Source organism: Grampus griseus (genome assembly GCF_964374135.1).
Source record: "Grampus griseus genome assembly, chromosome: 9".
NCBI lineage: Eukaryota > Metazoa > Chordata > Mammalia > Artiodactyla > Delphinidae > Grampus > Grampus griseus.
The window spans coordinates 65233218-65260364 of NC_139003.1; the positions used below are offsets into that span (position 1 = coordinate 65233218).

The 27147-nt window shown below is 37.8% G+C and overlaps 1 protein-coding gene across 1 annotated transcript in view; it reads left to right on the plus strand.

Annotated features, from left to right (window-relative positions):
* SCIN (scinderin) overlaps window positions 1–27147 on the plus strand; it is an 81391-nt gene that overhangs the window by 35075 nt on the left and 19169 nt on the right. The window contains exons 5-10 of the mRNA XM_082662047.1: window positions 10913–11005; window positions 13195–13327; window positions 13730–13818; window positions 14643–14858; window positions 17269–17390; window positions 22995–23085. Of these exons, the coding sequence (XP_082518173.1) occupies window positions 10913–11005; window positions 13195–13327; window positions 13730–13818; window positions 14643–14858; window positions 17269–17390; window positions 22995–23085 (744 nt within the window). The remainder of the gene's footprint in view (window positions 1–10912; window positions 11006–13194; window positions 13328–13729; window positions 13819–14642; window positions 14859–17268; window positions 17391–22994; window positions 23086–27147) is intronic.

Here is a 27147-nt window from a genome sequence, read left to right on the forward strand (position 1 = left end):
AGGAAGTATCAGAGGTACCAGAAAATAGAAATCTTTCCTTTTCTTATATCTGTTGCATTGTAATTAAATCATTGCCCCTGTTTTGCTTTACAGCAATGATACTTAGCACACACCTCAAATCCAAAGATTATAGTGACGAGTAGTGCATGCTGCCAAGTTATGATGCTTCCAGGAGCACTATAGTTGCTGTAGCTATTGGTATCTACCATTTATTGATAGCTTACTTTATGTGCCAGGCACTGTTCAAGGCACCATTCATTTGTTGTCACTTATTTGAATGAATCTTTTATTTGGATGTCTAGTATTTAATTCAGATATCCATTTTGTTCCTCACCGATTCATCCAGTGGGGGAAGTTGAAATATTCTGAACAAAGATAAGAAATAGAGTAAAAGTATACTTAACTATATACAACAATAAGATAATAAGTTTTCAAATAATCTTCCACTTTGTCACACCCAAGTTCCACATTGAAGACTTGTGACCTCACTGATAAGATGTCACTTTTATATAATCAGTCCAAACTAATACTACTTGGCAAGCATTTCTGAATGAGGTCATTTCCCCGATAGAACCCATCAACAGGATAATGCAATTCCAAGACAGATGGGTTGTATGGAAGGGTGGATCTTTTCTATATTTGAAATGATAAACTAACACAAATATTAAACTAGAATGGCAGGTTTCTAGTCTCGCTATTATTTATATTTCTCCTCATGTTTGTTATAATATTAGTGATTATATATATATATATATAGTAAAAAAAGACTTACAGTAAGACTATATTTTCTTTCAGCAATTTTAGGTCAATTTCTTCTTATTCCTATGCTAAGAATTAGCCAAACTCAAATATCAAAGGGTAAGATCTCTAAGATTCAGTGATTCACAACTCCTTGACATTCATTTTGTAAAATAAATAGTTAAAATATATAATAATAGTTAACTGTAATATTAATTTTATATGTTTCCTCTTAACATCTTGTGCTAAGAATTAGCCAAGCCCAGATATTAGAAGGTTGACTTTTCAAGAGTCAATGATTCACAACTCCTTAGTATTTATTTTGTAATTATTGTTTAATATCATGAGAAAAAGTGTTCACATATTGGAAAGAACTCCCTAAGATAGAGGCCATTTAGGTTGTGATTTTAAGTCCTGTTTATCCAGAGCCAAGGATCGCACTATGATGGAATTGGGTTATATTGACAGTACTTCTGCAAATGCAAAACCGTTGTTATTGCTATTAGAATTGCTGTTATGTTTGCAAGGGTATCCGGTGCATCACCATTTTACAATTACTTTGTTTTGGATATGTGTGTGTGTGTGTGTGTGTGTGTATGTATATATATTTATATATATATATTTATATGTAAGAAGGATTTGTCAGGAAAGCATGGTTTGTTCTTGTCAATACAGTATCCTCTCAGTGGAAACTCTCAATAGGAAATCCTCAGTTCTGGATATTTCATAACATTTTACTAATCAGAAAACAGGTACTAACGTACTATTAAACAGAAAATCTGTTAGTATCTGTACACAAAAAAGCCATACAAATATACTGGGAAATGAAGTCCTATACCATGTGTAACTGTGAAATTAAATATCAATGCTATATTTCAGTGAAGGCTGGTAACTAAAAAAGCCAACCAAAACTAAAAATAAATTTTGATGAAATCTGATAGAGGACATGTGGACAAGACAAATATGTTGACTAAAAACTGTTCCAAAGCAAGTAGCAAATGCCCCACAATTGAATATCATTTGCTCTGCTATTCACTGTCGTGGTGCTCCACTGCTAGGTGACGTCATAATTTCATCTTGTCATGCCTTACAAGGGTAAGGGCAAATGGCTTACTGGTCAGCTGAATTTTCTGTTCACTTTTTACTCTTTCTAGCTGCATTTTTCTTTATATGATGCAAGTGCTTCTCATCATTGACACAGAAATTCCATAATCTAAGAAGCAAATTTGTCATGGATTTTATTTGCTGCAGAGGAGGTCCACCAAAAGCACCACCAGGACAAACATTCAGTGTTTACTATACGACTGGCGTTCTTCTGTGGGCTGTACATGGATGAGCTAATTTAATTCTTACAACAGCCCTGTGAAGTGGATACAGTTATTATCCCCTGTCTTGGTCTGTGTTCCTCCAAAAGCCAACTTGGAGACAAGGACTTGGGAGCAGATTGTTATTTGGAAGATGATCCTGGAAGCACGGAGTAGAAGTAAAATGAGGCAATAGTTTGTTAATAAGTTATTTACTGCCGCAGACAACTGGGGCTTAGTCCCTGAGGGGCCCTCTGAGAAACTGTATGGAGAACACTTCAGAACTGGCCCACTGAAGGCTGAGGTGGCTGCAGGATTTAGCTGGTAACTCCCATCCCTCATTTGTTGAGGGTCACTCCTTGGATTTTAACTCCCCAGAACCTCTAGCCTGCCTTGTATGTAGATACAGTACAGCCTGGTGGCCAGATAATGCCATCAGACAGAGAGCAGAAGGCTTTGGCCTTTAAGAAATTATCTGGCGATGACCTCTGAGGTAGAGCAAGGTGAGATGGGCAGGGCACCAGTAGCATCTCTACATCCTCACTTTATGAAGAAAGTAAGTCATAGAGAGACTGTGTAACTTGTCCATATAGGAATGGGAATGGGAGACCTGTGGTTCACAGATCATGGCAGATCTTCATTCCAGAGCATGCAAATCTTAAATATGCAGAGAGATGGGAATCTCATCTGCTGTGAAGTTATTTTATAACTTCCAAAACTTTTCTACACACTTTTGACAATCATACCTATTTTATTACATATCATAAGTAATAGCTTTTGCAGCACAATTTTTGCGCTCAGTGGGCTGGCTTGACCCTTCATATCTCTTAGTGTCAGCATTCAACCTTTCATCCATACTATGAAGGCATTAGGTGCAGGGTAATTGGGGTAGACATTTTCTTTGAAAGAAAATACATTCCTTTAATGTGAGTGTAAAAGCTATGCAAATATTTTTCAAGAACCTCAGAGTATATGAAAGCCATTTTGAGTTTGCTCCATTAAATGTTGGTGCTTGGAAATTTTCTTAATTATGTAGATAAAGAGGAAACTCACAACTCTCCTGCCATAAAACTCCACCTAATCTCATTAAATGTTATATGTGAATCAGGTTTATTTACCTCACTTAATCATCATAATCATTGTGAGTGGGATTACTTATCATAGTATTTTAAATATGAGAATAAGGTCACAGAGTCACTTAGTTGTGGGTCCATCCAGCTCAGGTTGTCTGATCTTAGCAAATGAAGGGATTGTCAAACAGACAAAGGTGGGGTTGCCCATTGTGAAGCATAGCGATTAGGAACCCCAAAGGCCAATGATGAAAGTGTCCATTCAAGCACTGATCGGGTACAAATGTCCAAATGGCTTTGAGATCTTACAATAGAAGGGTTTAATAATCCCCAGAAAGAGCAGAGGGCCTAAAATCTTTACCTAAGAGTTGACCCAGGGCAGCCTCCAGACTACCAGGCCTGCTAATTTTTCCAGGAGAGAAATTCTTTATGTGAACGTACGTGAAAATCAGAAAGATTTGGCGGACCTGTCCTGCTGGTTAAGATGAGTGAGCCAGGCTCACAGAGCTGAAGCCACTAAAGGTTTAAATCATATCACCAAACCAGGCCCTAGGAGCTCTTCAAATACACAGTGCCAGGGCTTCATTCAGAATCTCTGCAGATGGGATTCAAACTTGAGTGTTCTATATCATAACTCCTAGGTGGTTCTAATATGCAGCCAGTGAAAAACAGCTGCTGTAGTTTAAAAAGTTGACGTTCTGGCTTACATATTTTAATAACTTGTGAGTTGGGTTTCCATGTTAAAGAAACTTGTAAGTTAGCTTTCTGTAATAGTAACCTGTGGATTAGCTTTCCATATTATAATAATTTATGAGTAAACTTTCTCATGAGTTTGACCCTCTAAATCTAATCTCTAATACGTTGATGTTACAATAATGTTGAGGTTCAGACCTGCATCATGATGAGTTTCCCAAGGCCACAGCATTCTCTGCGTCCTCCTGAGCTACACTGTCAAATACAGCATCTGAGAGACATGTGGCTGTTTAGGTTTTGATTTAAATTTCCTAAAATTAAATAAAATTTAAAAGTTAGTTACTTGGTCACATAAGCCACATCTCAGGTGCTCAGTAGCTACAGGTAGCTAGTTACTACTGTATTGGATACACGGATATGGAATATTACAGTCACAGAAAACTCTACTGGACAGCCCTGAGCTAGATAATGAAGCGAACCCTCTTTTGCAGACGCTCGGTTCGCTTTGTCCTTTTATCCCAATATGTATTTCACACGCTTTCTCTCAGTCTAAAGTACTTTATCCACTATTTGATGTATTAAATTACCCTTTATTTGACATATCAATAAAGAGGTAAAGGTATTTTAAAGGTGGGGAAGCACATCACTGAGAGAAAGCAGGAGAGCAAATGTTGGAACCATACCCAGATTAAGTGGAGCTGGCTAAAGGAGTTCGTGGCTCTTCTCAGAATTGCCTATCATTTTATATGTGTTTCTTCCCTATTATCAAAAAGTAGTCTTACCAAAGGCATAAAATGCGTTGAAGTAAACACACCATAACTATGAAGCTGTACTTCACTTTAACAATTTCTTTCCATATGCTTGAAATGTACTGATTTTTTTTACCAGTTAGGGAAAGGAAATAAGACACAAAAAACTACTGAGTAATTAAAATTTTATCTCTTAGAACCTGGAAGCTTACTCTGTTTTTAGTGATAAAAGAAGCAGAGCCATTTACAGTAAAATAATTAAGGTAAGAATAGTGCCATGTCTCATTATCTATATAAAGCACTGCCGTAGGAGTTGGAAGCCCTGGGGTTTACATCCTCGCTTTGTGTTTATAAGATTTGGGCCTAAGGCAAACTCCTAACCTCTTGCAGCCTCATTTTCCTCATCTGTCAAGATGAACTTGGTTTGGGAAGTACATAAGACCCTCTATGTTAAATGTCGGTAGGACTTGACACCGGGGTAGATCATTTTGATCCCAGGTGACCTGGAGTTTTGAGTTATGTACTGTTCTTCCTCCAGGCCACGTATTATCCCCTCTTTTCTTATTGTTCACTTTAATTACTTACTGTAGAGTGTCCAAGCATCTCGACTTTTCTGTCAGACATCAGAAGGAGGGAAAATGCATCTTGTGTGAGCAAGGTTGCAAATGTTGGAACTTTGTATCCAAAATATGTGGGACTGGCTAAAAGATTCAAAATAAAAACAATTGCAAATGTGAAAATTCAGTAAGGATTATGAAAATACGGCAAAGTTTTTAACTGCTTCGTCCTTCTTTCTGAGAAAACAAATTTACACATAGGCCAACTTATGTTTTAGAACAAAGCCACAGTGGGTCGTATAGAAGAAACATAGAAGACGCTGAGGATGGTCTTGGCACAGGTCATGAAAACCCAGAAATTCTGAAGCTAGAGGATTGTGAATCTAAAGTTGGATTGTGTATTTGCTTTAATGATTTAATATAAATATCTTCTGAGTTATTCTGAATTGATCTCCTGTTGAAGGCAAAGAGTATACAGCGGGAAAGAAGGTCTATTTAGGCAGAGAACAAAATTGTATTTCCACAAATTTCCAACCTCTTTAACGTACTTGGAATAGTGACTTAACATTGTTAAGCGTTTCCGTTACGTTACTGACAAAACAGAGAGGAAAAGATATAGATGCTCCCATTTTTGTATTCACATCCCGTCTGTAACAAAGTAGACGGTGCGATCTTTGGAGCCACTTAATTTCCTAGCTAAAAACTTAAGAACCCTGGGCCCCTGCTGGCTCCTTCTAGGTCTTTACATTAACAAATGCTTCTCTGATCAAAATGTCTTAGAGCAGTTAGGAATCCAGTAATATTTACTATCTTTGATGAACTGAGTGGATAAGGCTGAGGCAGAAGCCTAAGGTAGACTGTAAGTTAAAATGAAGTGATATTATCTCTATTTGAAGTAATAAAATACTGCAGTTTATTCTACTGGGAGCAAAACAAATTCAGGAGGTCAGCGTTTTTTCTAATATAAGTTTTTACAGTTTTATTTATTAAAGAAAAATACATGTTTCTTGTTGAAATTTTACAAAGTATAGTTGTAGTAGAGAAAAATATCACCCCAAGTCCCACCTTTGAAAAAAGAGTGACCAAATTTTTTCCAGTCTTTGTTTCCACATATGCAGCTCTGTGCTTTTACAAGAAAGAGTTCATACCGTAGATAATGCTTTGAAATCTAGATTTTTATTTGAAATGTTATGAAGATTTTCCTGATAATCAACTAATTTTTGATATTATAATGACTGTATAGTTTTCCATTGTTTGGATGTAGCCTAATTTATTTAATCAGTTCCTTCCATGTTGGACATTTAGGTGGTTTGCATTTTTTAATATTATATAATGCTGTGGTGAATATTCATTAAATTAATTTTTTGCATACATTTAAATTATTTCTTTAGAATAAACTACTAGAATAGAATAATTGGGTTAAATGATAGGTATGCTTTTAAGGTTTCTGTTACCTACTGGTCATCACTTTTAAGAATTTTCCTTCTCAGCAGGGTGCCTGGTAGAATACTGAATCTTTCCCAACACTAGATACAGTCAGTTTTCTCCTGACCTTTGACAGTTTTATGGGTAAAGAAGTATTGTTGCTCTATTATTTTACATTCTTTGGTAGCTCTTTCATGTTTGTTGCACCCTGTTGTATCTTCTCTTTAAGGGCTGCCTGCTCCCACAGCACTCTGATATGATGAGAGAACTTCTCTCTTTTGACCTTTAATGCCCACAGCATAGGCAGAACCAAGAGGAAAGGGGAGTAGACAGAGAGGATTTGGAGAAAGATGAAAGCTACGTGGAGAGGAAGGTAGAGCACCGTAACCACAGTGTATAGGATGCGTGCCACCTGTGGTATTTGCTGGCATTGTTCTGATCCGAATGGGAGAGATAAATGTGGCCCCTGTACAGTCTCTGCTATGAAGAAACTTCTGCTTTATCTCCAGAGACAAGGCCTAAACAGTTAAGTGAAGATCTTTTGAAGTACCTAGAAGAGGCAGTACAGCCTGTTAGTTGAGAACACACACTCTGGAGCCAGAGTTCAAATCCCGACTTTGTCACTTACTGGCTGCGTGACCTTGGTCAAGTTACTTAGTCTGTTTCTTCAGGCATAAAATAGGATAATAACGGTGCCACCTCATAGGCTTGTTATGAAGACGAAATGACTTAATAAATGTAAAGTGCTTAGAATGGTGTCTGGTACATAGTAACATATAAGCATTGGTTATATTAAATTTTTAAAGTACTTAGTGTGGCACATAATGGACTTGAAAAGTGTTAGCTGAATACATGCACCGTAGTAAAAGGCAATAAATATATAAATAGATTCCAATATCTGTGGTTTAGACAAGTGGGGTACTATGTGTTAAAGGATAGTTTTCAAAGAAGTAAAATCATGAATCTCAGACAAATATAAAATAACCATGTCAAAGATGTCATATAAGTAAGTCATTCACTAAGAAAACAACTAAGATATTATAGTGAGTTCAAAGATGATCCAAAGAACAGACAAAGGTATGGGCAATCAGTGTTGAAATGAATTTGCTAGTAACTGCAAAACTGGCCTCTTTCACATGGCAGAAATTAGTTTCATCTCCACCAGACAAAATGCCTGTGCATCTCTGTGGACAAAATCATTTGCTGCTATCAGTCTTCTACTGGATTAAAATATAACTCAAAGAGAAGGAAAGGTGCAGACCTCTGTAACATCAGATCACCAGAAGGGTCCTTTAGACACCATCCATGGAAAGAATCTTTTTGTCCATTTCAAAGACTTGCCTAGTTTCTCTTGATTTAGGAAAGTATGCAACCAATTATTCTAAAAGTTACAGAAATGGCATTAAAGGAACCTATACCAGAATCTCAGTCTCAACACTTAGCAGCTTTGGGAAAACAATTGCTTTGCCTCTTTGAGCATCAGTGACCTTTTCTGTAAAATGATAATAACAGTATCTGGTTAATGGGAGCTCTTATAAGATTTAAATTACATGTGTCTAAAGCTCCTGATCCAGTGTGTGACTCATGGTAGACATCCAGTGAGTGGTAACTATTACTGTGCTAATTATAATTAACTGAATCAACCAAAGAATAATTGTTCAGTTTTGCTTCTGCCATAGCCAGTCTACCTAGGTAGCAGTTACATAGAGCATTAGGTACAGCCCTGGGGAAGGAAAGTGCATGGCTCCCAGTGGACATGGGAAACATGAGCTTGATTAGAGAAGGCTACTTGGTAGATGCTGGGAAATAATGCCAAGTAGGTCACATCCAGCCTCTTGAGGAGCCTTGGAATCCAGAGAGAAGAGTTGGGGCTCTGTCAGTAAGCATCCAGTTCAGAATCATCTGGAGTGCAGAATCCTGGGCTTCACCCCAGATCCACTGACTTAATAGCTGGCAGTTGGGAATCTGTACTTTATCAAGTTACTCAGATGTTGCTTGAGCACCTTGAACCTTAAGAATCACTGCTGCAGATAAAAGATATAAATCTTTATCTGGAGTCATATTCTTGAAGCATTGGAGTAAAGTGAAATAAGATGGGCCTTCCAGCCATTGTCCAGGATAACTTTCTGGATGAAAAGATGAGGGGGGACTGAATGCAGGAGGGAATTGACAGGAGTAGGCATATGCCGTGACTTGGGTGATGAAGAACTACATTAGGGTGGGGATGAATGTAGATAGGAAACAGTGACTCTAAACATCATCATAAAGAAGGAGAATTTAATGACTAAGAGGCTAGGAGACTCAAAGTAGAGGACAGGAGGTATTCAAAACTAACATGATTTTAAGTCCAGGTGAATAGAGGAATAGAGATTCACTGACACAAACAGAGCATTGAGAATGGTCAATTTTGTGGAGAGATAAGGTAAGTTTGGAGCATGTTAGAGGATGCTGGTACTTTTAAGTAGAGATTTATAGAAAATAATTGAAGGAAAGGGGGGCTCCAAGCTGGAGTGGCAGGACTTGGCTAGAACAACAGATGAAACTTTCATGGAACATCCTGAGATAAGGATTCTCTCTTCGCCTTCTTCTTTAGATTGTCAAAGTATATGTTATTTCATACACAAAGGGTTACATGAGCTAAATGCTCATCACTTGAGAAACCTAAAATGGGTTTTTAAATTTAGACATTATCCTACCTGTAGAGAAAAAGAAAGGCTGTATTTACAGTTTATTTCAAAGATCAAAATGTGTGGCATAGTTGATAAGCTGAACGTATTAAACTATTTTCCTCTTTCTAGGAAGGATGTAAAGTTTGTAAGGGTTGTGCAGGGTGGTTGGAAACTCCTTTGTATGTCCCAGTGAGGTGTTTGGTAAATGCTTAGTTGATGAACTGAATTTTAAAATGATATCTGACAATATACAGCCTCCCTGTACCTCTGGAGTTAAGCCTGTTTCTGGTAAATTCCCTGGGTTCAATTCCCAACTATGCTACAGTCCTTTGAGAGGCTAAGATTCCTAGCTAATATGGGAATTGTTGTCTGAAAATTAAAAGTTCGAGTATGTCCCAAATCTCAGACTTAGTCCACTGGGAGACTTCCCAGTATTAAATATGTCCTTAACCCAAACTGTTGATTCCAAACTACTGTCTTGGTTGAAGTAGAATTTCTAAAGGGTATATGAGACCTTTCACTGCTCTTATAAGTTACACATATTTCTACCAATGTAAAACTGTTTTTTAAAAATAAGCACTTTTGGTTTTATTTTAATTTTTGTCTTGATCCTACTTTTAGTAAAAAAAAGAAAAACTATATTATAATCATTTAGTGTGGTCAGTAATTAAAGGGTTTTATTGATCACTGTATAAACAAAAAGATGGGCATATTCTGAGAGGAAATGTCTTTAATGTATTTCTAAACTCGAGGCTGTGGCATGCTCATGCAAGGATTAGAATTTATATACATTTTTATTGTTGTCTGGTATTCAGCAGTATATATTTTCACATAATGTATTGTGAGGAATACTAACTATAAAGCACATTATGCAAGGAATCTCATTGTGTATTAAATATTTATTGAATCTAAGTGAATAGCTTCTTTGTATTTTCTAAACTTGAATTTATATCTATGTACTGTTATAAAAATCACATTGTTTTCAATAAATTTATATTTGATTCCCATCCTTAACATCCTATGATATTTGTCAGTTAATTAAATTAATTAAGGTGCTTTATAGACTTTTTTTGTGATTTTTGTACAGAAATTCAAAACAGATTCAAATGTATTTTCTACCAAATGCTTTACTTGAACTTTTGGATTGCATCAGATATGCAAAGAATAAATAAATGCATTCATTCATTCAACATTCATTTATTCTATGCCAAAAATACAGCAGGAAACAAAGCATGGTGTGGTTAATTTACACTTTCGTCTAAATCAATAATGATCATAGTACCCTACCCTCAGATAGTAATTTTGACCAAGTCTTTGTGATAATAAATTAATAAAGCCTATAGATTGCTGCTAGAGGCAGAGGTCATGGAAGAAATTCTGTTGTAGAACTGAACGTAGAACTCAAATTTTAATTAATTCCTCCTAGTTTTCAATAATACGGAGACCTACACTTTCAAGTTTGGGATTTCATTTTCTCCTTCACATCACCAGCAAACTCACAGTTTACTAAATGCCATTGATTGATATGACCCATGGTAAAAGGACAATTTAATATGACTGGTGAGACATGTCTGAGCCTGGTCATTTTGATTGCCAATATTTTATAATCTGTGACTTTAGAAATGTAAGCTGTTTTCCTTTTTTTTTTTTAACTTTGCACCATTAATGAGAGGTCTTTATCTTTTATTTGTGTACTTTTTTTCCCAGGTTTTAGGGGAAAAGCCGGAGCTTAGGGATGGAGAAGAGGATGACGACATGACAGCAGACATAACTAACAGGAAAATGGCTAAACTCTACATGGTGGGTTCACTGTTAGGGAGTTCTGTTGTTTTTACTGGACTGGAAGCTGCTGGGGAGGCCTGTACTGGGAGGGACTCTTTGCTACAGATGGCATTTCTCCTCATTGCCCTCAAAGAGAAATGTGTGGGCAGAATCCGTTCTTTGCTCTAGCATAGTTATTTAAATTCCTCTTTCTATTACTTTTAAAATTGTTATTAAAAACAACAAATAATAACTTGCTGTGATTTAAATAAAATTATATATTGTTGCTGTATTAGTTTGCAGCAATCTGTTTTGATACATTACATTCAATAAAATGTTTCCTTCATGAAGTAAAAAAACTTTGTAAGCTTTTTCTTATAAAGTCTTCATAAGCTATAAAATCATCCCCTTATTTAAAATATCCTGTTTAGCCATCATGAAGGCTTTCTTTGTTATGAGCACAAGGCTATCAAATCAAACCGCTGGAAGGAAACAGGGTAAAAACTGTCCTGGGCGTTGGCAGACTTAGTTCCATGTCAGCTCTGTGGGAAGGACTGCCTGGGTGACCTTGGGCAAGACATGGCCATTCAGAGTCTTAGTTTTCTTATCTGAAAAAAAAAAAAAAGAGAGAGAGAGATTAAATGAGAAGATTACTCAGGTTCCTTCCAACTCCACAATTTTATGATTTTATTGCTGTTGAGGGTAACAAAATCCACAAGATGTACCAGTTGAGGAGACGGTTCAGATGGGATCCTTCAAGCGTTCCCTCCCCTTGTAACTTTCTAAGCATGTGATTTGGAGCAGACCTTAATCTCCCTGCAGAACTGAATAGTTTTCTCATCTCTTACAAGAAGGGATTATATTTGCTGCTCTTTAAAGGGACCTTCTGGCTCAGACACGCTGTGATTTTAAATGAAGATCAAGTTACTAACTTGTATAGAATAACTTCCTTTTTGTAGAATGGGAGGGGAAGTAGATTCTTTTCCTCCTAGATGACAAAGGAAAACGTGGTTACCGCTCCTAAATACTGATAATTTTAATATAAGCCACACAGAAATTGTTATTCTAAAGACTTTGTTGCTGCTTATTTTTTATTACTGTTTCTAAAACCCAATTGCAACAGTTTAACAAATATCTTTTATGTCACATCATCAAATAAAGCTGTTCTGCTTCTTGGACAGCATTATGGGACAAGGGAAATATTTTAAAATGTGAACATGTTAATGCTGAAACAATGCTCCCTCTAGTGGATCTTTAATGTATTGCATACATCTAACTCTAAAGTTCTTTTGAAAATACTTTAATTTGGGATTGCTGAACAGACCTGGGAAGCAGAGTCACCTAGGGTGATTTCTAAAAATACAGAATTCAAGCCCTACCACAGTGCTGCAAAACCCCACCACTGATCTAGGTAGGGCCCTCAAATCTGCATATTTAACAAGTGCCCAGGTGGATTACCTTGCAGCCTACTAGGCCTTTGAAAAACAATGAATTCTAACTTAGCAAATTTTGTAAGATCCCCTGAAACTTAAAAAAATATATATTCTGTAGTCGTTTACAAACTTCAAGAGTCTAGGTAAGTTTACTTGTGACACAATTTTATTTGTGACAGATGATATTTACTTTGATAATTCACACAAAGTATTTAAATAAATTGAGGTAAATTACAGGCCCCATATTGAAAAAAATCTGTAAGCATAAACTGTAATGTATCAACGCCTTCCTTAGCACAGTGTCTGGCATATGATAGTACTCAGTAAATGTTGAATGAATGAATGTTTAAGCTTCAGCTTTCTGTTTGTGTGCAGTGAGTGTAAGGTTATTACCTATTTAAAAGATTGTTGTATTCATAAAATTCAGAAATAATCTTGTTAAAGTTCATTGTGTGGTGCCTAGTCTATATGAAATCACCACAAACCTTATCCATTATTATTAGCATTATTATTTTCTGTGTTGAAACTTAACTTTTTATTAGTAATACTTTTAACCCCAAAGGACTTTAAAAAAGCCTTTCTAAGGGTATAACTGGGTTCATGGGGTTTTTTGTTTGTTTGTTTCCTTTGAAATAGCTTTGTTGAGATATAATTTACAGATTGTAAAGTTTATCCATTTAAAGTGTACAATTCAGTGGTTTTTATTACATGTACAGAGTTGTGCAGCCATCACCATGATCAAAGAGTTTAGAACATATTGATCATCCCCAAGCAAGCTCATGATTTTCATGTTAGGTTTCAGATGCCAGTGGTTCCATGAAATTGAGCATGGTGGCAGAAGAAAACCCCTTCTCCATGGCGATGCTGCTTTCTGAAGAATGCTTCATTTTGGACCACGGTGCTGCAAAACAGATTTTTGTATGGAAAGGTAAACAGTGCCATTGGTATTGTGGACGTACTTCAGATTTGTACATTTTTCTTCAGAAAGGTCAATAAAACATCTTTTCTAACTTAAAAAAATCTTACGTTTCTGCGTGATCTGTAAAATGCAGACATCAAACCTATATTTTCTTCCCACCAGCATTATTTACCAGGAATGATGGGGAGAAAGAAAGCCTTTGGGCACTATAAAAAGAATCTTTTTTATACCGAGTGTTCATTACAATATTGTTAAATATATTTAGTATACTAGGAGAATTTTGCTATTCTTTCAGGGTTGTAGTTAAATTCAGTTATAATTCTGTTTATTTTTTGGGGAACAAATATTTCTTAATCATATAATACCTTGCTTCTCTGAAATTCTGTCTCTTTCATATATCTTGCATGTTAGGTAGAGATGCTAATCACCAGGAGAGAAAGGCTGCCATGAAGACAGCTGAAGAATTCCTAGAAAAAATGCATTATTCTACTAATACTCAGGTATGTGTAGAAATGAACTGGCTAGAAAAAATGTTTTTAAACATGGGAGCTCATGACATCGCCACAAAACTCATGAAAGAATTTGGTTCAAAATAACGTATGCACGCAAGTCATTCTCACGTGTGTGCCATGCTGTATCATGCGTCCCTAGAACTACATCTGTGTGGAGGATGGAATTTTGCAGAAATTGGAGATCAGACCTTCCATGGGACTTTGTGATGAGAATAAGAACACATCCACTTCCTCCATAGCCTTTAAGTCAAGATGATCGACCACAATTGAATTAGCTGAGAGCATTTATCAGTTATTCCTTAGAGCAATTTGTATAGACATGGACTAATGCCCAGAGAATATTTGCCTTCATGGAGATCAGCATAGACACTGGATAGTTGTTCTTCTTTTCTGAATCGCTCAGTCTCATCTTTGCTCTTCATTTTTATGTCCTGGCACATGTAACACAACGAGATCATTTCTTTCAGGTCACAGACATCTTATGAACCTAGTGTAGGAAAACAGTCAAACTTATTTGACTGTAATGATAACATACAAAATAACTTTATTCTTCTCTCAAACATCCAGATTCAGTGGCAATTACTTTAGCTGTAAGAAAAAATAAAAGCCAGGTTGCATTGTTTTAGCTTCGTGTTTGATAACCTTCCCTTTTGCATTCAATTAAGGATCCCAGCTTCCAAGTTTACATCTGTCATCACAAAAAGAAGGATCATCTTTGCATTTCCTCAGTTTTTTTCTCCACTACTAGATTAATGTTTTTCCTTGGTCTCTTACTTTTCTGTTGATAATTATTATTATTTTTTAAATTTCAGATTCAGGTTCTTCCAGAAGGAGGTGAAACACCAATCTTCAAACAGTTCTTTAAGGACTGGAGAGATAAAGATCAGAGTGATGGCTTTGGGAAAGTATATGTCACAGAAAAAGTGGCTCAAATAAAACAAATTCCATTTGACGCCTCAAAATTACACAGTTCTCCAACAATGGCAGCCCAGCATAATATGGTGGATGATGGTTCCGGCAAAGTGGAGGTATTTACATGTTTTTGTTCATTTGTTTGTCCTTGTCAAGCCCATTTATGGCAAGATATGTGGAAATATAACTTCAGGAAACTACAAACTGTGTAAATTGTGAATTTTTATTATTAATAAAAATGGTTCAAGACTGTATATTAAACCAGGGAGTTTAAAGCTGGAAGAGCTGTTGTCTGGCCTTCAGTCCTAATTTACAGTGTGTGTGCTGAGATTCTAAGAAGTTAGGCGATTTGTGCAAGATCACCTAATTATCACCTTAGAGGCCTCCATGGAACCCAGCCATCTCCATCTTGTTTCCTGGTCCAGAAATGCTCCTGCTCTTGCAACTGGGATTGTCCAGTGAGGGCGCCTTGCTCCAAAAGCACCCACTACATAAGTTTGTCCTTCCCTTGCACCGTAGAGGCATTCACAAAGGCAAATTGGGCATGTGTCATGTGCCAAAATCACAGATATTTTTAGAGCATTCAAATTGAGTTTGTTTGTTATTGCTTTTTTTTTTTTCCCCCCCGGCACGCGGGCCTCTCACTGTTGTGGCCTCTCCCATCACGGAGCACAGGCTCCGGACGTGCAGGCTCAGCCGCCATGGCTCATGGGCCCAGCCGCTCTGCGGCACGTGGGATCCTCCTGGACCGGGGCATGAACCCGTGTCCCTTGCATCAGCAGGCAGACTCTCAACCACTGTGCCACCAGGGAAGCCCGGTTATTGCTATTTTTTGACAAAAATTGTTAAAACCCTCCTAAGAATTCTCCCTAACTAAAATCTCTTGACATTTAATCTGCTGTTGGGTCATCTAATTTAAGGGAAACTGGATAATGTCACTTCCATTCTAGAATACGTTGCTGGCTTTCCACAGTCTTCCTGGGAACGTCCATCCTCAGGTGGGCCTCCTGGACCTCCATGATTGACCCTTGCTCTCTGCACCTCAGCCTTCCACAGCCTTGAGCACTCTTCCCCTCTGCCATCAGGCTAACATTCCCATTCCTCCTTTGTAACTCCGTTAAGTCACAAGCTGCCCCTCTTCCGAGAAGCCTTCCCTCCACACTGAAATGACCTTTCTCTGTGCTCAAGCCATAAGTAATATTCTTCATAGAATTTATCATATAAGTACCACAGAATTGTTCATTTACTTACAGGTTTCTCCTCCCAGACCTCTTGTCAGTTCCTTGAGGGAGGGAATTGAATAATTTATCTCTCTATTCCCAGAGCTTATCACAATGCTTGAACCAAAGTATGTAGTAAAAAGATTTAAAAGTTTTTTCTCTTTTCAGAGACATGAAGTGTGAATCTAAGCTGTGCAGGGGTTGTGGGAACTGCAAAGGGAGAAGTACCCCCCCCCTCCGCCCCCAACCATGATGGCTGTCAGAGGGGTATTAGCTTCTGGGGCTGGGTCTGTCTCCTGCTCAGACATCCTTTTCTGGAGCTCAACACAGCCAGCAGACCCCATGGCAAACGTGGCTCCCAGCACCAAGTGTGTCCCAGCTGCAGTCTCCACGTTAGGGCACAGCATCTCTGAGATGCCCTCCCATGCCATCCCAGGGATATTAACATCCAGGGCTTTCTCTAGGTTTTTGGGTTTAGCCAGGCCATGCTGCCGTTGTTCCTCTGGGATGGCATGGGAAGGCTGCTCTCTGAAAACTCTGCACTGCTCTTCTGCACTTGCTTATCTCCTTATTTGAAAGCAAAGGGTCCATCCTGAGCCTCCCCAGGACCCAGGCAGGACGGTGCTCGCACACATAGTGCCTGCAGTCTCTCACTCAAGTGCTACTTTCCCGTTTCATTTACAACTCTCATCTCTCCAACTTTTAATCTTTAATTAAAAGTGTCTTTAATCTGTGACGAGGATAAGGAAATAGAAAATAACTAGTTCTGCCTGCTTTTATCTTAATCAGTCTCATGCCTAGATGGTGGCTTTTGAAAATAGAAATCATGCAATTGGTATTTTTATTATTTGGTCACAATCTGCCACTCTTACCTGGGAAAACAATAGTCTCATGGCTTAAAACACAGGGAAAAAGAAATTTTAAAAAATTACTTCCAAACTGATGACAAATTTTATGTACGTTAAGAGATGTATTTCTGAGCGGAATATTTCAGTTTGTTATTCCACTAGAGTGTCATGTTATTTTCACTAATCGATCAAACAATATGTATTTATCGATCAACAGGCTCAGAACTGAGCTAAGTACTGTGAAGGGTACAAAAGAACTAGAAGGGCTTAAAAAGTCAATAACCAAATTGCCAAATGGATAAAAATTTCTTCCTGTTGCTTAATTTGTAAACTAGTTAGAAAAGTAATTTAAAAGTTGCTTAATGACAGATCTAAACCAAAATGTTTTTTAAACCTCTGAGAAGTATCATTAGATCAAGAAAACTTTGATTTGGGTACACATATTTCATTACTTTTAGATTTGGCGTGTAGAAAACCATGGTAGGATCGAAATTGACCGAAACTCGTATGGTGAATTCTATGGTGGTGACTGCTACATCATACTCTACACTTATCCCAGAGGACAGATTATCTACACCTGGTAAGTCTCCCTCTTTCATAAGATCTCAAGTTCCGTAGAGGTCACATTTTGCTCCAAAGTTAAATTTCATTAAATTCCATGCAATAGGGGGTAGAATTATCTTATAAATACGCCAGTGAGGTTTGTATAACATGCAAGTAGTATTCTTTCGATATGATTTTGACTGTATTCTGTAGCTGCTGTCCACAAGCAGGAGGGATTAGATAAGTGTCATCCTTTCTAACCTAGGAGAAAGGTTTTGATAGCCCAAGGGTAGTGTTCCTTTAGTGGATATACAGTTGAATAACTCATCTCCTATGCAAGCTAACACTCCAACTGGCATCAGGTGCCATGTCTTCTTGTTAAAATTCACAGAGCCCATCTTGATTGGAGCTGCAACATTTCAATGATGCAAATCCTCTAAGGCATGTATATAATTTATGATTCTATTTCATACTCCAGAGACCTCAAATTGATGCATCCTTATTCTTTGTCCTCATGAAATTCATAGCAGTAATGAAGAAAAATGCCATTGCATCCATATCTCATATGGTTTTTGCATAATGACTTGAGTTAATTGAAGGTTAAGTTCACTTAGAGAGAGTCATTGCCAGTGCGGAGTGTCCAACCAAGTAAGTGAAGTACACATAGCATGCTGGACTCTTCCAAAGGGACAGGGATTCTGCAACAAATCATGCAATGTGGGATTCTCAAAGTTTTTTTTAAGTGAAATCAGGAAAAGTAGAATATTTCTGAGAAGACTGAGAAAAATAAAAGAATTTTCAAAAAAGATCTTAAAGCTGAGGGCTGTAGGCCAAAGGTGCAAGGGTGAAGCAGGATCCTGCCTTTGCCTACATGGTGATGGCAATCTTCAGGGAACATATTGAACGTATGCAGACTTAGGTGTCTGCTGATATCGTGACATTTCTCTCTGGTGAGCGTCCCACCAGATGACAGAGACATCTGTCCACACAGTGTGACCACTTAACACTTATACTGGCCAGTGCCTTGAGCTTAACCAAGTAAAGGAGATGAGATGATTTTCCCTATCCCATAGTTCTTGGTACCCAAAGGGTGGTCTGTGAACCAAAAGCATGGGCATCACTAGGGAACTGGTTAGAAAAATGTCAGGCCCTCTCTTTGACCCACTAAAGCAGAACCTGCATTTGAACAAGATCTCAGGATGATTCATATGCACTTTAATGATTGACAGGCACTGCCTTAGGCAGTGGTTCCCAACACTAGCTGCACATACTAACCTGGACAGTTTTTCACAAATCCAAACACCTGGCCCCCACTTTATACCAAATAAAGGTGGTGGTAGGACTCCTGAGATTCTAATGTACACTGTGGCATTAATGAGAACCACTGTGTCCAGGGACATTTCTGACTCCACAGTCACATCATATCCTGTCACAGATGAATGTATTTAGCTATTTAGCTCTATGTTTAAGATGCCATCTTCATAGTAACCATTTATTTGAGCAGCATGTTTGTGCCAGCAAAGTGCTAGGTGTTTCCATATATTATCTTTCTTCCTCACAACCAGATTATTTTCAAGTGAAAGGTAAGGTAAAAAAGGGAGGAGGCTGGGCTTCCCTGGTGGCACAGTGATTGAGAGTCCGCCTGCCAATGCAGGGGACATGGGTTCATGCCCCGGTCCGGGAAGACCCCACATGCCGCGGAGTGGCTGGGCCCGTGAGCCATGGCCGCTGAGCCTGCGCGTCCGGAGCCTGTGCTCCGCAACGGGAGAGGCCACAACAGTGAGAGGCCCGCGTACCACAAAAAAAAAAAAAAAAAAAAAAACGGAAGGAGGACTTAGGCAGATTAAGTAATTTAACCCAAGGTCACAACTCTTGTAACTGGTGAAGCAACATTTCACACCTTGATCTGCAGCTCTCTTTAAGGCCTGTGTGCAGCTATACCTTGGTAGAAGCTGTGTCCTTATTTTGCAATTTCCTTTTCTAAAATTTTAATTCAGAGAAGTGTGTGCAAAGCATGGCATTTGTAGGGATAAATTTATTGTTCCGAGTCAGCTTTTCTTTTACATTCTGTTTCTTGTTCTTCCTCTTAATTCTTTTTGGTATGTAAAAAATATAATTAATTGTAGCACTCAGATCAAAGAAGAAAGACTAAATAAGTAATTCAAGAGAATGTTTTGAGGAATTAGCGATTTGTAATCCATATCAGTAACTATGTGGATATAACTAAAACAGATTAAATCAGGTCGTAAATTTTAAACGCAGTAGCTATTCCTTCAATCGTACGAAAGTATTCATAGACCGCTTTCTATGTGCCAAGCACTGAGCTAGATACTAAAGATACAGTGGTGAAAAAAAAAAGCCAAAACGTTGCCCAAGAATTTATACTTTAAAGAGAGAAAGATGGTTATCAGGCATTTCAATGAAATATGAAGGGTTTAAGATAAAACCAAGCTGAGTGATCTTTGGGGAATTAGGGACAGACACTCAAGCTAACTCCTAGGCTATTGGTGAAGGGCTCTTAGAAGCGACATCTAAGTGGGAGCAAAAATGGGAGCGATGGAAGCAAGCAAATAGGGAAGTTTTTCCTAGCAATGCAGGGAAAATCGTGCTCTACTCGGTTAGTAATGATATATGGCTAGAGCAAAGTTAAGGAGCAAAGATAAAACCAGAGAAATTAGAAGGAGCTAAATAGTGAATGGCCTTGTGACTATCCTGGGGCAGATGAACTTTATCTTCAGGGCATTGGGAGCCAGTCAAAGAGTTCGCACAGGGGAGTGACATGATTGGTTTCCATCTTAGAGAAATTATTCTGGTTAACATCTGAAGAATGGACTGGTGGGAGATTGATGGCAGAGAGGCCATTTGGAATTTGTTGCAATGATCCAACTGAATGATGATATGGCCAGAGTTCAGTGTAAGGGAGGGAAAGGATGAGCAAGTGTGCAAAGTATTAACGAGTTGACATCTGAATGACTGGTTACAGAGAACGGAGAAGATGACTGAGTCAAGGGTGGCCCCAGATTTCTGGTATGTGCACAGGCGGGTAGTGTTTTATTCGCTGAGATAAGGAACTTAGGAGGAGGACAAGTTTGGTCCTCACTGTAAAGAAATCAAAGAGAAAAACAAGATGAAAATATGTCACATTTTTAATAGTCATGACCTTTGGGCTAGGACTGGGGCTGGGGGAGGGGGTCATTTAGTTTTCTTCTTTCAGTTTGATGTGTTCAAGATTTCTGTGATGAGAATGTATGACTTTTTGAGATATCAAGAATATAAGTTAGATGCTTGAGTCCTCTTGTGAGTTTTTGTCATTTAATATCATGGATGTTAAATATGTCAGTTTGTTAATATTGTATGGTTTGCAGAACTTAGAAAACTTCCGAAAAGGTAGCAAAGAGGCATTTAGAAAATGCCTCTTGAAGACTAGCTTTCAAATTAAACAGCTTTCCAGTTTATGTGATAATTTCAGTGCAGGGACGTAAATAGTTTAAATCCAAGAAGCAGAGTTGAAGGTGACAAACTAGAATTAAATCACTTTGTCTCTTTATTTCTGAAACCACTTATATTCTAAAATGATAGGAGAAAAATAATTTCAGCAGTGATCTTTCTCTGAAATGTCAAGTAGTTGAAAGTGAACAAACTTAGAACAATGGCAATGATGAGTCACTTGAAGCAGTAAATTGCATTTTCATGCAGCATTTATTTTTAATGAGTAACAAGCACCGCAGATGTATAAAGAAGAAATCATATCAAAGTAGATTGCTTTTTTTCCCCTTAGGCACAGGATTTCAAAATTAGAGGAGTCCTTGACCTCCTGGGTCATAGATCAATAAAGCAAATTGGTTTGAATCTGTGTGGATGGAAGCATGAGTCACTTTGGCATGAAGAGGAAGAAGGGCTCGAGATGAACAGTGAAATATTTATTAAGAGTGTCAGATGGCAAAAGTTTGGTGAGGGTTTTCAGGTTTGCTGGTTGAAATACTCCAGGAAAAAAAATAGTAAAATGGTGACAAAAGTTTGGTGATGTAGTCTATTAGTTAGTTGAATTTTTTTCCTGCAGAAAAAAAAGGAAATGAAGAAACATCCAAGAAGTTGCAGATGTGAGGAAGGAAGGACAGGCGATAACAGACCCTGGTGTTTCCTCAGCTGTGTGTTACACCCCAGTCGGTGCTCCCAGTGGCTCCCAGAAGTGTTTGCTAGCATGATAAGATCATGGAAAATTTAGGTTATTAGTCTTAAAAGACTGTATCTTTATGGGTGCCTTTGTTATGAAAAGCATTTTTTATTTTTTTAAACGTATGCCTGACATGAGCATATCTTTCCGTTTTTTTGCACCCCACTGTAGAACATTTTTCTATCAATCACTTGACTCTGTTGGTTCAATGAAATATTCTGAGATAAATGAGACATACTTCCTGAATTCTGTGTTTTGGGGGGTGTGTCTGTGTGTGTTGCCCAGGTTGGGAGGCTATCGTTAACCTGTTCTGGGTATGGAACAGGTAGCTCACTCTCAAACCTTCAGAAGAAAGGATATAATTAATTTTCAAAATCCAGTTCCAGGATTAGTGTTCTTCTAGTCACACAAAGATAGGAGGAGTGGCTCCAATCAATGCTCAGTGCTTTCACTGGCTTTTCCCTCCCACAAAGTCATCAAACAAGCAGATCTCCCAGAGGTTGCTATATAAGTTAAACCAGTGATTGGAGTTATAGCCACAAGCTACCCTAGAAAGAGAAGTTGCAAATGAACTGGATGAATTGATTCATTGACTCTTTTTTTTGTTTTGGCTGTGTTGGGTCTTCGTTGCAGCACGTGGGCTTCTCTCTAGTTGCGGTGTGCAGGATTTCTCTCTCTAGTTGTGGCGCACCAGCTCCAGGGCGCATGAGCTCTGTAGATTGTGGCATGCGGGCTCCCTCGTTGAGGCATGAGCTCAGTAGTTGTAGCGCACGGGCTTAGTTGCCCTGTGGCATGTGGGATCCCACTTCCCCGACCAGGGATTGCACCTGTGTCCCCTGCACTGGAAAGCGGATTCTTTACCACTGGACCACCAGAGAAGACCCGATTCATTGATCCTTATCTGGGTCACTGGTAGTTTAGCTTCTTTTACGGTTTTATTAAAAATTCCTTTAAAGAATTGCTAGAATGACAAAATGGGGCTTCACCATTGCCTACTTCTGATGATTATTTTCTTGATTTTTCTGGGTCCACACATTTGTTACTATGATCACCAAATATTCATGGAAAGATAAAGTACTATTAATATCCAGCCTAATAGATTTGGCTCGTATTCTACTCAAATGGATTATTTTCACTGTGAAGATGGTTTCCCAAAATAGGCACCTCCAACTTGAAATCAGACAGAATTGACTACTTAGCGGAGTAATTATGGAACTAAAAATGGACCTATGAAATGGAGATTAAAAATACTTATCATATGTAGTTCTAAACAATACATGGGATAGTTCATGGCTCAATGTTAGTTAAGTACTTTAAAAAAACAATAACTTCTATGGCTTTATCATGTCAAAACAGCCGGTTTCTTCTTGACCTTTCATAATAACTTAAGTTTCTGCTTGAAATGCCTACATTAGAAGATCTTAAAACTTAAATACAAACTAATTTATTTTACTTTGGTTCCACCAGGCAAGGAGCAAATGCCACGAGGGATGAGCTGACGACTTCTGCATTCCTGACCGTTCAGTTGGATAGATCCCTTGGAGGACAGGCTGTGCAGGTTGGGATATTTTTACCCCAAAACTTATACAACTTAAAGTTTTCTTAGCCCAGTGTCTAGTTAAAACCCTTTTCCCAAGTTGGGATGGGAATTTGACCCTTTCTAAATATTATATTTTTTTCATTTTAGAATTTAAATATTCCTATTCTCATGCCATACTCGTTCTCTCAGATTCTGGAAAAGAGGGAGCAAACAAAATTTAAAAAACAGAAACAAAAATAAACTATTAACAGATTTAAGAGCCCCAAAGAATCATTCCTTTAGAATCATATCAGATCAATGATAGCCAGTTGCTATTAAAACTGTTCTACCTGAGTTATCACTCCCAGGTGATCACTTTCAAGTTTTCAAATCTTTATAAATGTGTAATGGCTTCTTCAAAGGTAGAAAGTAATTAGAAAGGTAAGTCCAATACTTTAGTGCATAAAAACTGAGATGTGGAGAGTGAATTTGGTCTTCCAGCTGTTTTTCTTTCCATCTTGGATTTTAGTTCCTAAATAAAGCAAGTTAGACCTAAATTTAAAGGTGCATATTAACTTTTAAGAAACAAACTAACTGGGCTTCCCTGGTGGCGCAGTGGTTGAGAGTCCGCCTGCCAATGCAGGGGACACGGGTTCGTACCCCGGTCTGGGAAGATCCCACATGCCGCAGAGCAGCTAGGCCCGTGAGCCACGGCTGCTGAGCCTGCGCGTCTGGAGCCTGTGCTCCGCAATGGGAGAGGCCACAACAGTGAGAGGCCCGCGGACCGACAAAAAAAAAAAAAACCTAACTTTTTAAATTGTTAATTAACAAATTAACAACATGATTGAATTCTGTAAATGCACTAGCTCCCCATGAAGTTCCCCATGAACTATTACATTCATTTCTTTTTTTTGAATTTTATTTTATTTATTTTTTATACAGCATGTTCTTATTACTTATCTATTTTATATATATTAGTGTATACATGTCAATCCCAATCTCCCAATTCATCCCACCACCACCACCACCCCTGCTTTCACCCCTTGGTGTCCATTTGTTCACTACATCTGTGTCTCTATTTCTGCCCTGCAAACCAGTTTGTCTGCACCATTTTTCTAGATTCCACATACATGTGTTAATATATGATATTTTTTTATCTCTTTCTGACTTATTTCACTCTGTATGATAGTCTCTAGGTCCATCCATGTCTCTACAAATGACCCAATTTCATTCCTTTTTATGGCTGAGTAATGTTCCATTGTATATATGTACCACATCTTCTTTATCCATTCGTCTCTTAATGGGCATTTAGGTTGCTTCCATGACCTGGCTATTGTAAATAGTGCTGCAGTGAACAGTGGGGTACATGTGTCTTTCTGAATTATGGTTTTCTCTGGGTATATGCCCAGTAGTGGGATTGCTGGGTCATATGGTAATTCTATTTTTAGTTTTTTAAGGAACCTCCATACTATTCTCCATAGAGGCTGTATCAATTTACATTCCCACCAACAGTGCAAGAGGGTTCCCTTTTCTCCATACCCGCTCCAGCATTTGTTGTTTGTAGATTTTCTGATGATGGCCATTCTAACCAGTGTGAGGTGATACCTCATTGTAGTTTTGATTTGCATTTCTCTAATGATTAGTGATGTTGAGCAGCTTTTCATGTGCCTCTTGGCCATCTGTATGTCTTCTTTCGAGAAATGTCTATTTAGGTCTTCTGCCCATTTTTTGATTGTGTTGTTTTTTTTTAATATTGAATTGCATGCGCTGTTTATATATTTTAGAGATTAATCCTTTGTCCATTGATTCATTTGCAAATATTTTGTCCCATTCTGAGGGTTGTCTTTTTGTCTTGTTTATAGTTTCCTTTGCTGTGCAAAAGCTTTTAAGTTTCATTAGGTCCCATTTGTTTATTTTTGTTTTGATTTCCATTACTATAGGAGGTGGGTCAAAAAAGATCTTGCTGTGATTTATGTCAAAGGGTGTTCTGCCTATATTTTCCTCTAAGAGTTTTATAGTGTCCGGTCTGACATTTAGGTCTTTAATCCATTTTGAGTTTATTTTTGTGTATGATGTTAGGGAGTGTTCTAATTACATTCTTTAACATGTAGCTGTCCAATTTTCCCAGCACCACTTATTGAAGAGACTGTCTTTTCTCCATTGTATATCCTTGCCTCCTTTGTCATAGATTAGTTGACTGTAGGTGCTTGGGTTTATCTTTGGGCTTTCTATCCTGTTCCGTTGATCCATATTTCTGTATTTGTGTCAGAAGCATATTGTCTTGATTGTCTGAAGTCAGGGAGTCTGATTCCTCCAGCTCCGTTTTTTTCCCTCAAGATTGCTTTTTTCCCTCAAGATTGCTATTCGGGGCCTTTTGTGTCTCCATACAAATTTTAAGAATATTTTGTTCTAGTTCTGTAGAAAATGCCATTGGTAATTTGTAGGGATTGCATTGAATCTGTAGATTGCTTTGAGTAGTATAGTCATTTTCACAATATTGATTCTGCCAATCCAAGAACATGGTATATCTCTCCATCTATTTGTATCATCTTTAATTTCTTTCATCAGTGTCTTATAGTTTTCTGCATACAGGTCTTTTGTCTCCCTTGGTAGGTTTATTCCTAGGTATTTTATTCTTTTTGTTGCACTGGTAAATGGGAGTGTTTCCTTAATTTCTCTTCAGATTTTTCATCATTAGTGTATAGGAATAGAAGAGATTTCTGTGCATTAATTTTGTATCCTGCTACTTTACCAAATTCATTGATTAGCTCTAGTAGTTTTCTGGTGGCATCTTTAGGATTCTCTATGTATAGTATCATGTCATCTGCAAACAGTGACAGTTTTACTTTTTCTTTTCTAATTTGTATTCCTTTTATTTCTTTTTCTTCTCTGATTGCCGTGGCTAGGACTTCCAAAACTATGTTGAATAATAGTGGTGAGAGTGGACATCCTTGTCTTGTTCCTGATCTTAGAGGAAATGCTTTCAGTTTTTCACCATTGAGAATGATGTTTGCTGTGGGTTTGTCATATATGGCCTTTATTATGTTGAGGTAAGTTCCCTCTATGCCTACTTTCTGGAGAGTTTTTATCATAAATGGTGTTCATTTTTGTCAAAAGCTTTTTCTGCATCTATTGAGATGATCATATGGTTTTTATTCTTCAATTTGTTAATGTGGTGTTTCACATTGATTTGCATGTATTGAAGAATCCTTGCATTCCTGGGATAAATCCCACTTGATCATGGTGTATGATCCTTTTAATGTGTTGTTAGATTCTGTTTGCTAGTATTTTGTTGAGGATTTTTGCAGCTATGTTCATCAGTGATACTGGCCTGTAGTTTTCTTTCTTTGTGACATCTTTGTCTGATTTTGGTATCAGGGTGATGGCAGCCTCGTAGAATGAGTTTGGGAGTGTTCCTCCCTCTGCTGTAGTTTGGAAGAGTTTGAGAAAGTTAGGTGTTAGCACTTCTCTAAATGTTTGATAGAATTCACCTGTGAAGCCATCTGGTCCTGGACTTTTGTTTGTTGGAAGATTTTTGATCGCAGTTTCAATTTCATTACTTGTGATTGGTCCGTTCATATTTTCTGTTTCTTCCTGGTTCAGTCTTGGAGGGTTATACCTTTCTAAGAATTTGTCCATTTCTTCCAGGTTGTCCATTTTATTGGCATAGAGTTTATATTCATTTCTTGAATGAAATATTTCTAAGAACTGACATCATCTATGTCATTTAGTTGATCTTTCAAGTAGTGATTACCAAATCATGCAAAACCTTTGAGGATAAGGCCCTGTGCCTTATAAATTCTATATTTCACAGTTAAATATTTGATATACCCAATGAATGAATTTCCAGTGTCAGCCAATTGAATCCTAAAATGGCAATGAAATGGTAATGCTTAGTTTCACCACAAGATGGCGGCGGTTTACAACAATGCATAAATAAAGTCCTCAATTGCTGTTTTAAACATTCCTTCGTAGACTGTATTAACAGTACTGAAAAATTTTCAGTTTACCTTTCTATCTCTTATTTTCATTTCGCAGTGGAGAATGGGCCTTAATCAGTAGCCCTCTTTCTTTCATGTTGGCGCTTGATGTTTTCTCAAT